The following is a 14820-nucleotide window of genomic DNA, read 5'->3' as shown; positions in this document are numbered from 1 at the left end:
ATTGTTTGCTTTCTGTCTACTGTATGTTAATTAAACCACTGATGGAAAACCTTCCAAGATAATTTCCGTGAACACATTTTGCTATAGTTGTTAATCACATAGTTCATGGAAACATTAAATATATCTAAGGACTCCCATTTGGACATAAGGAGAGAAAGCTAAAAGACACATTTTTGTATATTTAATACATAAATTGACCTTAACACATTCTTGAGATATTTTATTTGATAAAAATTGCAGATAAAGTACTATTGAAAAAGGTTCTTCACTACCTTTCAAATAGATCATCATTATGAAACCCAATAATGTCTAGTTAATCTGAGAGCAAAATAAGAAACTCATGTACACCTTCATATCATTCTTTGCGAAATTTGCAAGTTTCTTTTATGCTATCATCTATCATAAAATAAAATCATTTAAAATAAAAACAAAAGGGAAGAAAACAGTTCTGGGTTAGCTATGTTTATATTTGCATCTCATCCTAATGATTTTATTTAAATACCTTACATTCAGTTAATAGTTGAATGCATTTTTAACTGCATTTCTTTTTTTTTTAATTATAACCCCAGTATAGTTTTTTTTTCTATTTTTTATTTATTTACTTTTAATTGGAGTATAATTGCTTTACAATGTTGTGTTAGTTCCAGCTGTACTGCATTTCTTGAGTCTTGCATACAATCATATACACAATATATGTCAAATGAGCAAGGGGTAACCACATAAAATGACGTGTATTTTATGTAGTGAGGACCCACCATGACTGTAGCTTTTGGACATACACTTCGGTTTATACTTCACAAATGAACAAAATCACCCTTGTGGATCCTATGCAAAGACTACAATTTTTCACTACAAATAGATTTACTGGCTTGAATCATCTGAGAATAGGCAAATTATTCAGCTAAGGTAGACTGCTGTATGGTTTTACACACCTCAATTTATGGAAGTGAAGGGGAACTTCCATACAAATGGTTATATTACTGGTTCTGTCCAATAATGAGCTGGCTATCTAGTGGACTAGGAGGTTTTGACTGATAGCATTACAGAGAAGATAGCTACAGAAGAGAAAGCATACAGAATATTTTGTTGAGAGGCAGTAGAGGGTTTGAATTGGAGGTGGACATTATTTTCTTGTTAAGCTTCACACATGTTTCCTCATGTCTCCCAGTTGAGGACCACTGCTCCATGCTCTCGTCTCACCACAGGTGCCGAAGGTCACGTCTTCATCATCCCTTGCCTCCTGCCTGGTCTTACTTTCTTCAAACTCTCCCTTCTCCAATCTTTTCTCCATCTGCTGTCAGAGATAGCTTTCAAATTTATTCACTTCTCTATTTTTATTAAAACCTCTAAGGCTCCTTACCACCCAACAAAATGATAAAGCACTTCATGCTCTTGTTCTAACCGCTCTTCCCTGACTCTGCCTCCCTCATCAGCTCTATGCTCCCACCACACAAAATCTCTCAATAACCTCTTTACCTGCAATAAATACCTTTGCATGGGGGGAAAGTCCGTCTTCATTCCAGGCTTTGGGAAATCTCATAGCTCCTTCAAAATCTAGTTCAAATATTGTCTTGGTAAATGGAGCATCCCTTGACTCCTTCAAGCAGAGCTGATTAAGTTTTCTTCTGCAGTCCAATGCCTCTTCTCATCTGATTCTTTAATCATTCTTCCACCTATCCCCACTTCAATGTGAGACCATGCAGAAAAGTGTTGAGACAGCAGGTCTGAGACTGCTATCCTTAGAAAATCTTGTTTGTAAGGTTGGCCCTTGGCTGGCACCTGGGAACTGAGATTTGCGAGTGCTGGTGGGGGCCCCCCCTTTCCCTAACAGATAAGAGGGGCTTACTGTGGCTAAACTGCCTGGGCAAACAATATTGTTTATGCTGACCACCTGTCTTCCTTCCAGGAGTGTGGAATTTAGGTACATGGCAGATAGAAAGTAGTTATGTGAACGGTTCCCAGTACAAGTCCCTGGGCACTGAGTTTCTCGTGAACTTCCCTGTCTGACCATATTTCACACAGTTGTTATCACAACCGGTTGCTGGAGGAAGTAAATGCTTCCTCTGTGCTCCCACTGGAGAGGCTCTTGGAAACCTGCCCTGCTTTCCCCAGACATCACCCCGAGTGCCTTTTCCCTCTGCAGATTTTGCTCTGTAGCCTTTTACTTCTAACAAAGCACAACCGAGTCTTGTGAGTCCTCCTATCACATCACCAAACTTGACAGTGGCCGTGAAGTCTCCCGACACAGAGGTTCGATCTTATTTATACTTTTCGTCCCATTGGTACAAACATGGATGTTGACATATGATAAATACCCAAAGCTTTTTCTTTTTGAAAAGCAAATTAATGAATGAGTAAGTGAATGGTTGGCCAGACTCATTTGAGACAGTGTCTTAAAGGATTATGTATGTGATCTGTTGTCCAACTTCTTGAGACTTTAATTATGTCTCTTGCTCAGTCAGATAAAAGAGCGGAAGGAGAAAACTATGGGAAAACAAAGCAATAGCAGCTTCTCCTTATCGGACATGAGTTTGACTCAACAAAAGCTCGCTGGCCAGTTGGTGATGTTCAGCAACACCCATGGTGGCAATTCTTTCCGGTTCATGAACTCAGTAAGAAATAGAATACAAGTCTTTGAAGAACGTGGGCGTGGCCCAGGGAGGTTGAAAAGGTATGAAGTACTTGAAACAAGGACATGGTAAATAAAATGTGGAAAATAAACGGAGACTACTCTACGAGTCTGAAGAATGAGTCCAGTCTCTGAGGCACAGAGTAGAAGAACCACAAAGGCCTAAGACAAGATGTGAGTGTCCAGCATTCTCCAACTCTCCACTCTTCCCCTTCTCTGACTTCTCAGTCATCACAGGGTTCTTGGTCGCTCGCAGTAATTTTCCAGTGAAGAACATTAGGCAGGTCAAGAAAAAACACACAGGAAATGAAAGAGAATGGGAAAATATAACCAAATAATCCAAAGTATGTACAGAAAAAATTTGCACATTAAAAATGAAATAGTTTTCTAACCTTACTATTAAATAAGATAATAAGCAGAGATCTTAATCTTATATATAAAATGGTTAATTATTCTATGGAAAACATGATTAACTTTATGAGCAAAGGTTAATATTATTTAAGACAATGTTAAGGTATTGGTCCATATTTACTAAAATTTTAAAAATAAAGAGAAAATAAAACTGTGTTAACAGTTATAAACAGAGGTGATCTATGCATTGTTTCTAATAATGGGTTAATGATAATAATATTAGTAATAATAACTGATCTTCATTTAGGATTGGCCGAATGTAACCCACTATTCTAAATATTTGCATATGTTAATGTATTTGGCATGTACTATTTGGCATTTCCTATCTCACATATGAGTAAACATGTATATGACAGGGTAAGTGATACACTAGGAAAATAACCAGAGCTGGACCCATAGGCTTGGTATTAACTGTTATCTAATCTACTTCAGATGAATCTTCCAGGGGTAGAATTAGACATCTGTCAGAAAGCCTAATGATTTGACACAAAGAAAACACCCTGGTGCTGGGAAAGACTGAAGGTAAAAGGAGAAGAGGGTGGCAGAGGATGAGATGGTTGGATAGCATCACCGACTCAATGGACATCAACTTGGCAAACTCTGGGAGACAGTGAGGGACAGGGAGACCTGGCAAGCTGCAGTCCATGGGGTCACAAGCAGTCAGAATGACTCAGTGACTGAACGACAAGATGACACAAAGAATCTAAAACAAAGCAAAAAAAATTCAGACAAAATGCACTATTTGAAATGGCAAAAATATGTAAACAATCCAGCAGTGAAAGCAAATAAAGAATATAATATTTCATTTTCATCAAGTTGACTCTGCCAATGGGAGGAAATGAAACAAAGTTGATGTAAAAACAGCAGAAAATAAGAGCACTTTAAAACTGATTGTATTTTTTAACGTCTTGAAAAGTTTGGAAGTACTTTAAAACAGATAATTAATCTTGTTAACTGAGTATTTTCTATTAAAACTCCCCAACAGAAATTTAAAAGAAAAACTGAATTTCTTCAAGTAGACTTTAGGACTTGTTTTACCATGATGATAGCCTCCTATTTTATTATAACAAAGATGATTGTCAGAGAACTCAAGCTATTCGCTGATTTTTCCAAGAAATCTGTCAGATTTGGCGAATAAACTCATTTCCACATCAGCCATAGCCTCCAAATAACCTACAGATAGTGAAAACAGCATGTAATTAAATCTAAGAGTCCATCTTTTAATAAGGTTTTACGATTTTCAGCAGAAAACACAGCATCATGAAGCCAAAAAGGATATAGAATTTTTAGGTTACATGACCCTAAACATGTGTAAAATAAGAAGGAGCAAATTTATAGCTTTTACAGTTTCTCGTAGCTTATAAAATTGTATCATCTACTTGCTAGCTAAATATCTCATTAACATACTTGAGGCTATTTGGAATCACATATAAAATATTCTACGCATTTGTTTTCAGGTTTACTATTTGTGAGAATCCATTTATTATAAATCTTTAGAGTCTCCACAGTTGAGTTCAGTTCAGTTCAGTCGCTCAGTCATGTCCAACTCGTTGCAACCCTATGAACTGCAGCATGCCAGGCCTCCCTGTCCATCACCAACTCCTGGAGTCCACCTAAACCCATGTCCACTGAGTCGGTGACGCCATCCAACCATCTTATCCTCTGTCGTCCCCTTTTCCTCCTGCCCTCAATCTTTTCCAGCATCAGAGTCCTTTCAAACAAGTCAGCTCTTCTCATCAGGTGGACAAAGTATTAGAGTTTCTGCTTTAACATCAGTCCTTCCAGTGAACACCCAGGACTGATCTCCTTTAGGATGGACTGGTTGGATCTCCGTGCAGTCCAAGGGACTCTCAAGAGTCTTCTCCAACACCACAATTCAAAAGCATCAATTCTTTGGTGCTCAGCTTTCTTCACAGTCCAACTCTCACATCCATACATGACCACTGGAAAAACCATAGCCTTGACTAGACAGACCTTTGTTGACAAAGTAATATCTCTGCTTTTTAATATGCTGTCTAGGTTGGTTATAACTTTCCTTCTAAGGAGTAAGCATCTTTAAATTTCATGGCTGCAATCACCATCTTCAGTGATTTTGGAGTCCAGAAAAATAAAATCAGCCACTATTTCCACTGTTTCCCCATCTATTTCCCATGAAGTGATGGGACCAGATGCCATGATCTTAGTTTTCTGAATGTTGAGTTTTAAGCCAACTTTTTCACTCTCCTCTTTCACTTTCATCAAGAGGCTCTTTAGTTCTTCTTCACTTTCTGCCATAAGGGTGGTATCATCTGCATATCTGAGGTTATTGATATTTCTCCCAGCAATCTTGATTTCAGCTTGTGCTTCCTCCAGCCCAGCGTTTCTCATGATGTACTCTGCATATAAGTGAAATAAGCAGGGTGGCAATATACAGCCTTGATGTATCCCTTTTCCTATTTGGAACCAATCTGTTGTTCCATGTCAAGTTCTAACTGTTGCTTCCTGACCTGCATACAGGTTTCTCAAGAGGCAGATCAGGTGGTCTGGTATTCCCATCTCTTTCAGAATTTTCCACAGTTTATTGTGATCCACACAGTCAAAGGCTTTGGCAGAGTCTCCACAGAACAATAAAAACTAAAGCTGTTTAATGAAATATCTCAATATTTCTTTATTATTGGCCATCCTCAACTACCCTTATTTCTTGTATTCAGAATGGCCAATTTTAAAACAAAAGGTAAATCCAATGCATGAAAAGTGTGACTCTGCTAGCCAATGCAGATGGAAATTTCTGTAAACAAGGACCAGTCATGGCCAACAGCCTCTAAGGAAAGTTTAGTCTCCTGAGGCAAAATAGGGCAGGTAGAATCAATTGTTATCATGGTGCCCCATGTCAAAGATGACATCCAAATGCCTATGACCCAAATCACTAAGGGCCTTCTATTAAGTTATGGCTGCCAGATGTCTGATAGATTCAGTTTCACTGCATGTTGTCATTAGCCCATATTTAGTTTGTAGGGTCAGATCCATAAAGGAGGGCTTCCCAGGTGGCGCTAGTGGTAAAGAACCTGCCTGCCAATGCAGGAGATGTAAGCGACATGGGTTCGATCCCTGAGTCAGGAAAAGCCCGTGGTGGAGAGCATGGCAACCCACTCCACTATTCTTGCCTAGAGAATTCCATGGAAGAGGAGCCTGCCAGGCTATGGTCCATAGGGTCACAAAGAAAAGTGACTTAGCACATATGCATCCATAAAGGAGCCTAGGCTGACTTAGCCAGTGACCACAGATGACAGACAATTCATGTATTAGATGTATTAATATTTCTATCAGATTATGTTTTTGTAACTTTGATTTGAAAGTGAAGTCACTCAGTCATGTTTGACTCTTTATGACCCCATGACTGTAGCCTACCAGGCTCCTCCGTCCATGGGATTTTCCAGGCAAGAGTACTGGAGTGGGTTGCCATTTCCTTCTCCAGGGAATCTTCCCGATCCAGGGATTGAACCTGGGTCTCCCACATTGCAGGCAGACACTTTACTGTCTGAGCCACCCGGGAAGCCCAATATAACTCATACCATTATCAAAATATCCCCAGATTTCCACAAATTAACATATTAACTGCGCCCCACTCTCTACTTATCCCCAAAATAATGAGCAATGCCCTTCACAAAATCCAACAACTAAGGAATTAAAGACCTGGTTTGGCAAAGTCAGGGCTCAGCCTTATAGCCTGCTCTATTCCCATTATTACTAAACAGATAATATTCATTGTTAAATGTTGAATATCATTCTTGGATAAAGATGAAAAGTACAATGACAGACTGGAATTTTTGGCTTTCTACTGTTGCCAGAGTTGATAATATAGGCTTAAAAATATATGCTTAAGGTGCTCAAATTTGAGCATCAAACACACACACACACACAAAGACATTAAAGAACATTAAGTAGAAAGTTAAAAAAATCCTATTTCTGTTTTATATAAATTTAAAAGGCCAGCAGGAAAAACATCAATAGCACACATTAAGATTAATACTATGTATATCTATTCAATTTTTTGATCTATAAAATTGCAATCATGTATATTTTCCTTAATATACACAAGTATATCCTATCTAATGAATTTTTTTAAAAGGCTAGTCCTCAAACGTAAAAAATAGGCAAATTCCATAAATAGGTAATTCACAGCAAAGAAATATAAATACTACCAAATATATTAGAATATTTAACATTTTAAGAAGTCAGAGAAATATAATAAATTGTAATTTTTTATATACTACTCTCACAAAGATTGTACTTGTTAGTATTTGATAAGATTATTTTATGAAAATAGTATTGTACTCTCTAACACTGGTAGGCAGATTCCAGTTTTAATTCAAATTTCATATGTGCATATTTTCCATCTGTAGTAAAAGTCTTCTAGGATTTGATACTGTGGAAATCCTAGATATGCAAAATGATTTATGATTAAGTATAAAAAACTGCAATAGTATTATCTGAATTGGTTAAAAGGAAAAACATATACATATGAATGCAAAATTAAGAAGAGAAAGAAATACATTATAGTATTACTAATGATTTTTTTCTGTGTTATGCAAGTTGGAAGCAGTCCATTTTATTTGGTTTGTTCTTTTGACATATCTTTATTTTGTACATTTTCTATAATGTGTTACTTCTATGGCAAGGGAAAAAATCCCTAGGTCTCTACCATTTGAAAGTCAAAGATTCTGACTTGGTGAAGCCTTCCTTCATAACCAATAGAAGATTTTCCTAGACAGAATATTTTAATGGGATCTCATAGAACTTTAATTAAACCCATTTCCGTGTTCTTCTCATGAAAGTGTAATTATTGATTAAATGCCATTCCTTCACAAACTACCATGAACTTATCCATGGGAGGTGTCATGTCTTTATTCATCTTTGTGCTCTTTTTTGTTATTATAATGCTGCTGCTGCTGCTAAGTCACTTCAGTCGTGTCTGACTCTGTGTGACCCCATAGACGGCAGCCCACCAGGCTCCCCAGTCCCTGGGATTCTCCAGGCAAGAACACTGGAGTGGGTTGCCATTTCCTTCTCCAGTGCATGAAAGTGAAAAGTGAAAGTGAAGTTGCTCAGTCGTGTCCGACTCTTGTCATTATAATAGATGTTCACTAAAACTGCCCAGGCTATTTCCTTGAGATATGTCCTGATACATTTGGGGTGGTGACCTGGCATTTTCTCTCATGGCAGCTCTTGCTTAAGGCACTCTCATTTCTCTCCTTAAAATTCTTAGCTTTGTATACCTATATTTTAGGGGGTTATTTCTTGAGAAAATTAGATGTAGCCCTGTCAATTTCTGTGCAATTTCCTATATTTTATGATCTTTTCCTATATGTGTTTCATCAAGTAAAATATTAGTGTTACAACATTCTATCTGTAGCATCCTTCAAAAGGTTCAGAAAGATTAATACAGCAAGGCAAAGTGATTTTCCCGTTATTCTACTTCTCACATTTAACTCATATATTTAATGCAATATATTTTCACATGACCTGAGAACCACAAAGCAATGGGCAAAACTATTCAGCTTTGATATCTCCAAATAACTTTACAAAAAAGTTCTTTAAAAGAAATCACAGGAAAGATTTATGCTTCTGAATATCAAAGGCATTGTGAGGCAAGGATTCATAAATAATATATTAGTTACAGTAGGAAGCATATAATTCTTTAAACAAAACTGACACTTTGCTATCTATAATTAAATAAGAAATACTTTATATACAAAGATGTGTTCACTTCATTAAGAACTTGAGTATTTATTAGCTGAAAACTTCCATGATTTATCTCCTTGCCTAGTTCCCCTTAAGACTAACTCAAGATAGTATTGGGGTGAAACATGTTGACACAGAAAATATTTCTCTATGTAAACCTATGATTTTCAATTAAAAACAATCATGTTCCAAATAGTCTCTTTGATAAGGATTTAAATACTTCAAGTAAAAAACTGGGAAAATAATGAGGAATAGAACAGGGAATAAGAGGAATAATGTAAATTTAGTCAAGAAATTTTGATGTTTTTACAAGCTATCATACTTATAATACTATATTTTTACTCCACTGAATTCACTGTATTTTTCCTTTTTTTTGAAAAGAGAAATACTTAAATTTGAATATCAACTACCATTCAAATAGCAGTTTTAAAATACAGTTCCAAGAATTTCTAAAATGGTATGAATATCTGAATTCTGTAGCTACTTTCTTAAATAACATTGCCTAATTAAACTGCTTGATTGCATACATTATGCTGATTACACAATTTAACTCACATTGTAAATAAACTACAATCAACAAAATTACGTTAAAAAAGAAATTAAGACAGTAAAACTGTACTAAAGTTAGATTTCAATTTCTCTGATATATTCCTGAAATAGTCAGACCACCAGGTAAGAATTAAGCCACCAAAGTGAGATAGAAATCCAAAGCAACCTTTCAACCATGTAGAGATCAGGAGAACGCCAAAACTTTTAGAGTCTATTGCTTCATTCTTCCTTTATCCCTGAATTATTTTTTTATAAACATTTTTTTGACTCATACAAACAAATTCCAGATAAACTGGAGTAGTCTCCACTTTAAGTACTTATTACGATACATCATAAGGTATCTAATTAATCATCAATTGCTGAATTTTTAAGTTGATTGTGGAGGTTAATTTTTGTGAGCAGCCTCAATTCTTTTTCAGGAACAATTTATGTCTGTACTCTATTGCACTTAAACTGCATCAGTCTATAAAATAACCAGAAGGACATGAAGCCAGATATCCCATATTTTCATCAATCACCTAATGGTGTCTTAAAAAATTTATTTTTGCCTATTTGTTCAATGAAAAAACAGAATCTCACTAGTTTAATTTACATTTTTGATTGTTAGTGAGTCAACATTTTTAAATGCTATTCCCTTGTTTCTTTTTTTATTATCCTATTCAAACCCTTTTGTGAGATAGGTAACTCATTTTTTAAATTTAAAGGATTGGTCGGCTTACTAAAAACTCTATAAAATTTTTTCAGAAAATCATTCGTTATATAAATCTGTCTCAGACAAATTTGTTGAAACCATGATATATTTTCCTAATATATGAGACTATTATGCTGTGTAGGTGCCTTTGCATGGTTATATCATAAAGGAAAGATACAGGGATACATTTTCATATAAAGCTCAACAAACATGGTTTATATATTATGTATACATATATATGTGTGTATATATATATATAATTCAGCCATGAAAAGGAATAGAAATCTTATGTATAATACAACTTGGATGAACCTTGAAGAGTGTGCAAGCTGAAATAAACTAGACTCAAAAGGACAAATATAATTCCATTTATCTGAAGTACATAGAGTAGTCAAAATATTAGAGACAGAAAGTAGAGTAGAGGTTACCAGATACTGAAAAGGCAAAATAACGAGGAATTATTGCTTAATGAGTACAATTGCGATGAAGAAAATGTTCTGGTGATTGATAGCAGTGACGGCTGCCACACATGATGAGTGTAGTTGATACCACTGAATTGCATAGTTAAAAATTGTTAAAATGGCAAATTTTGTGCTATGTGTATTTACCACATAAAAAAATGAACCCCCCCAAAGAGGCCCATTGATTACATTTGCTCCTTTTTCTATATTCTTATTATTTAAGCAATTATTTAATATTTGATGAATGAATGAATGAATAGAATTCATGAAAAATAGTAGGAAATCATTGGTTATAATTCTGAGAGTGTCCAAACTCTTATAAAATATTGGAATGTCCTCCTCTTTTCTGAAAGCTATCCACCTACCAGGTATTTTCCAATTTTGAGTTTCCCTAAATATCAGGTAGACTTCCAGAGACTTTCAAAACACTGAATCTTCAAAACCCCAACAAGTGAAGCGTAGTCTCATACAACAAACAACCCCAAGAGCAGGTATACAAATGGTGAGTCTGGTTCCAAATCAAGGACAAAAACACTAAACTCATTCATCATTTTAAAAAAGCCACAGGAAGAATAAATGCAGTTATTTGGGGGAAAGATTCTAAATTTTAAACAAGATAGAGTAGGGGTAAAGTAATAAAATATAAGTGAAAGTTATAATGCTGAACTCTTCCATTATGTTAACAAAAATTTTAAACAAATAAAAATTTAAAAAAGCAAACAGCATCAAAAGCTAGAAAGTCAACCTAGGGTAAAGAAGGATGGCAGGCATACACTAATATCTAAATTTTAATCAATTTAAATCCAAATATCTATTCATGACACCCTGGAAACCAAAAGGAAGAAACTAAGGTAGTAAGGGGTACAAACTAAAGTATTGAATGGGTATAAAAACATGTCATAGGGGAGGTGAGATGCACATTACATCAAAGAGCCAGACAAGCCTTTTGACAAACTAGGAAAAGGAAAAAAAGGAAAGAAAAAGAGGTTTTAATTGGAAGTATTTAGAACAAAAATGACAAAGTTGTGTAAAAATAATTTGGGGAGTTGATTAGAGAGAATTCTTTTGGAGTTAGCAGTTGGGCTGACATATGGTCACGCTATGCAGGTGTGACCTGCTGTGGTTTGCTCTGTGGGATCTGGGTCCACTGTTCTGTGTTCTTCAAACAAAAGGAATGAACCTTGGTTGTCCTTTTACACCAGATTGAAACCTGGGTAACGGTTGTACACCATTTATAGCTTAATTAATTTAACTTAAGATTGGCCATGCTAAGCTGTTTCGGTTGTGTCTGACTCTTTGCAATGCTATGGATTGCAACCCGCCAGGCTGCCCTGCCCGTGGGCTTCTCCAGGGTATCTTCCCGACCCAGGGTTCAAACTGGCATCTCTTCCATCTAACCTGCATTGGCAGACAGGTTCTTTACCATTAATGCCACCTGGGAAGCCCTAAGAATGGCCGTACTTGAAAAAAAGAACATTGGGAAACAGAGATATCAATAAATTAAACATATATGTACAATTTCACTCCTAACGAATTCACACTTCAAAAAGTGGTGATAACTGGTCATGAACATTTCCAATGTTCATATACAGAAATCACGATTTGAATTGAACTCCAGTCCTACTCCAACACAAGCCTCTTCATCCCTTGCAGAATGAATTAACACACTTAATATGCTTTTATTTCTACACAGATAATTTTCTTTCACATTTCCCCAGAGGAAAACACAAAATGCTCTGAGGCAAACTTTCAAATGTATTGCTTATAAAGAATGGCATGTGAATAAAGAGAAGAAAACACGTCAGCTTGTTCTTGCTTTAACTTTATGTAATGTCTCACATCTCACAACACACTGCTCTAGCGTGAAGTGTTTTAACCTGCCTTCTGTTACGAATTACTTGGCTGGGTAACAGACAGGCAGTCTGGGATCATTTTTGTAAAGCCATCAATATCCTTCAGTGCTATTAATATTTAGAATGCCAAGAGAATGCTTTCTTCCTCTTTTTACTTATCCATCAAATACTTCATGAAGTTTAATTAAAATTAAGTCAAAAATATTCTGTGTGCTTGTATAAACCTTAAATTTGTTAACCTGTTATTGGATTTTCAAAAATACCTGGTTAGAAAACTGATTTAATTTTCTATTTATATGTAAATTTGTTTCTAAACTTAGATGCAGGTCTGCTCTGAGAATGCTAATCCTAACTTTACCATATTTAAACTTATTGTGGGGCCAATTAGAAAGGCCTCATGCCAATCCATAATACATTTACCAATATCAGACATTTGACACATTTCAAAGCACTCCCCCAAAATGCCTATGTCACTTCCTGTTTAAGAAAAGAAATGCATTCTTCTTCTTACCGTACATTCATTCATTCATTCTCATGAATCACATCTTGTTACAGGCCATCTTCAAACTTTCCAAAGGCTTCCCAGCGGTAGGCAGAAGAAGCAACCAGAGTTGTGGCCCAAGCAGGGAGGGACATTCTACTGGAGAATCTGAAGGAGGAATAGTGTGTCTGGAAGAGAAGGAGCCTGGGCAGAGGGCTTAAGAGTAGGCTGGGGAAATGAGGAGGAACCAGATTACACAAGGCACTAGCAGTGTGTAAGGGAGTGGGGTTCTACTCTGAGACAGTTGGAAAGTCAGTGGAAGGTTTAACCAGGAAAGGTCATGATCTGACACGTTTTCAAAAGATCACCTCCACTACCAGGAATATAAGTTGTTTTTATCATTTTAGGCTCTACTGATAACAGTAAGAAAGAAAACACTTTTATTCTGAAGATGTTCAGCTGTCATATAGAAAGAATAACATGTTTACTCAATAAGGGCTTGACTGATTCCAATGAGTTGTCAATTAGCATAAAAGAGTGGACTACGGGAAGAAAAATAAGTAATTAAGCTGATAGGTGACTAACAACTTAAATGTCTAGGATCATTAATTCTCATTTTATGTATTTAATAAGACACATAAAATATCTGACTGTGAATTTTATATATGCAACATCATCAGCAATGTCTCTAAGTAAGAAAAGGAAAAAAAATAGTGTCCACTATAATCTACTACTATAGTATCTCCACAATAGTAGAATATACATTTAAATTCTATGTATTAAGGTGTGGCATGGAATAGCAAAGAACAAGATTTGTTCTGTCTTTATTTAATATCATAGTAGGTAGAGAGAAAAGCAATTTTGGCTTAAAGTAAAAGAAAAGGCAATACAGTGGGGGGGGGGCCTCAAAATTTAAGGCCCCCTAAATTTTGCTTGTTCACAAGCAAACACTGTGTCCAAAGTGGTTTTCTTTGACAGATGATAAACTTTTAAAGTTCTGTTAGATGCTTAATAAATTTTTGTGGAAAGAATGAGTTAAACAACATAATCTCAGGGAAAAAAGCAGAAGTACAATTTCCTTCTAGAAGAGTAAATATGAAAGGGGAAATTACGGGTAGCTGTTATAAAATCAAAAGGCCTATGTGTTAAACTGTAATAAATTTTTTCCTAAAACAGCAAAAACGCACTCAAATTAGTTTCTCAAGTTTTAGAATGCATCAGAATCACAGTGTTCCTGAAGATTCCTAAAGTCCTTTCTCTTTAAGAAGGCCACAGGAGATTCTGAGGCAGGTAGACCAGAGAACAACGCTTGGAGAAACACTGCCATAGTAAAACTCCAAAGAATTTTATCTGAGTCTGGGATAAAACATCGTATGTTTATACCTTGGGGGTACCTTTCAAAGTTATGGAATATGGAGGAACATGAAGGAAAACATTAAATAATCTGTGGATATTGGCTCTGATTTTATTCTGACATAGAAAAGACTTCTCTTCCAATATTTAAAAACTTATTTTAACTCATCTGCCTATACCACTTTGAAAAGTGCTTTCTAAACCATTATCTACTTAATTTTTCTCAATAGCCCTTGAATTATGAAAGGCACTATCATGGAAAATTGAAGAAAAATGTTTCTCTCCTCTCTTTTTGCTTTTCACAAGAAAATGGCATTGTCTTCTGATTTGGCTAGATTCATTTAGAAAAAGGGATGGACTTAAGCAATTACCCACTAATTGTTATTGAGTCTACTATTGATATTTATATCAATTGACTCACTAGTGAAGATTCAAGATTTAGAATTTTCTCATTACTGATTAGTCGGGGTTACCTGAAGAGAGTTGCTACTCAGAAGATTTTTTTATCCACTAAATGAGATATGAATAATTTTAGATTTAAAAAATATACTAAAGCCCATATAAATGGAATAAAAAAGCATGTACTGACATGAACTTTATGATAACATATTCAAATTTTAGCAGATTCACTTCTCACAGAAATAAATTGACTATTCAGAGCTGCTGTTCTT

General features: G+C 35.7%; 1 protein-coding gene across 3 annotated transcripts in view; it reads right to left on the bottom strand.

The window, feature by feature from the left end:
- Positions 1–14820, bottom strand: part of PLXDC2 (plexin domain containing 2) — a 423190-nt gene that overhangs the window by 255691 nt on the left and 152679 nt on the right. The window contains exon 1 of one of the 3 annotated variants that reach the window (XM_061126173.1): positions 12827–12848. The exons of the other annotated variants lie outside the window; for them this stretch is intronic. Coding sequence (XP_060982156.1) covers positions 12827–12833 — 7 coding nt within the window. The 5' untranslated portion in view covers positions 12834–12848. Of the gene's footprint in view, positions 1–12826; positions 12849–14820 lie in introns of those variants that run through there. 3 annotated transcript variants of the gene reach the window in all.

This window comes from Dama dama, chromosome 23 (genome assembly GCF_033118175.1).
Source record: "Dama dama isolate Ldn47 chromosome 23, ASM3311817v1, whole genome shotgun sequence".
Classification (NCBI taxonomy): domain Eukaryota; kingdom Metazoa; phylum Chordata; class Mammalia; order Artiodactyla; family Cervidae; genus Dama; species Dama dama.
The sequence above is the reverse complement of the archived record's forward strand: the minus strand, read 5'-3'. Positions and strand labels throughout refer to the sequence as shown.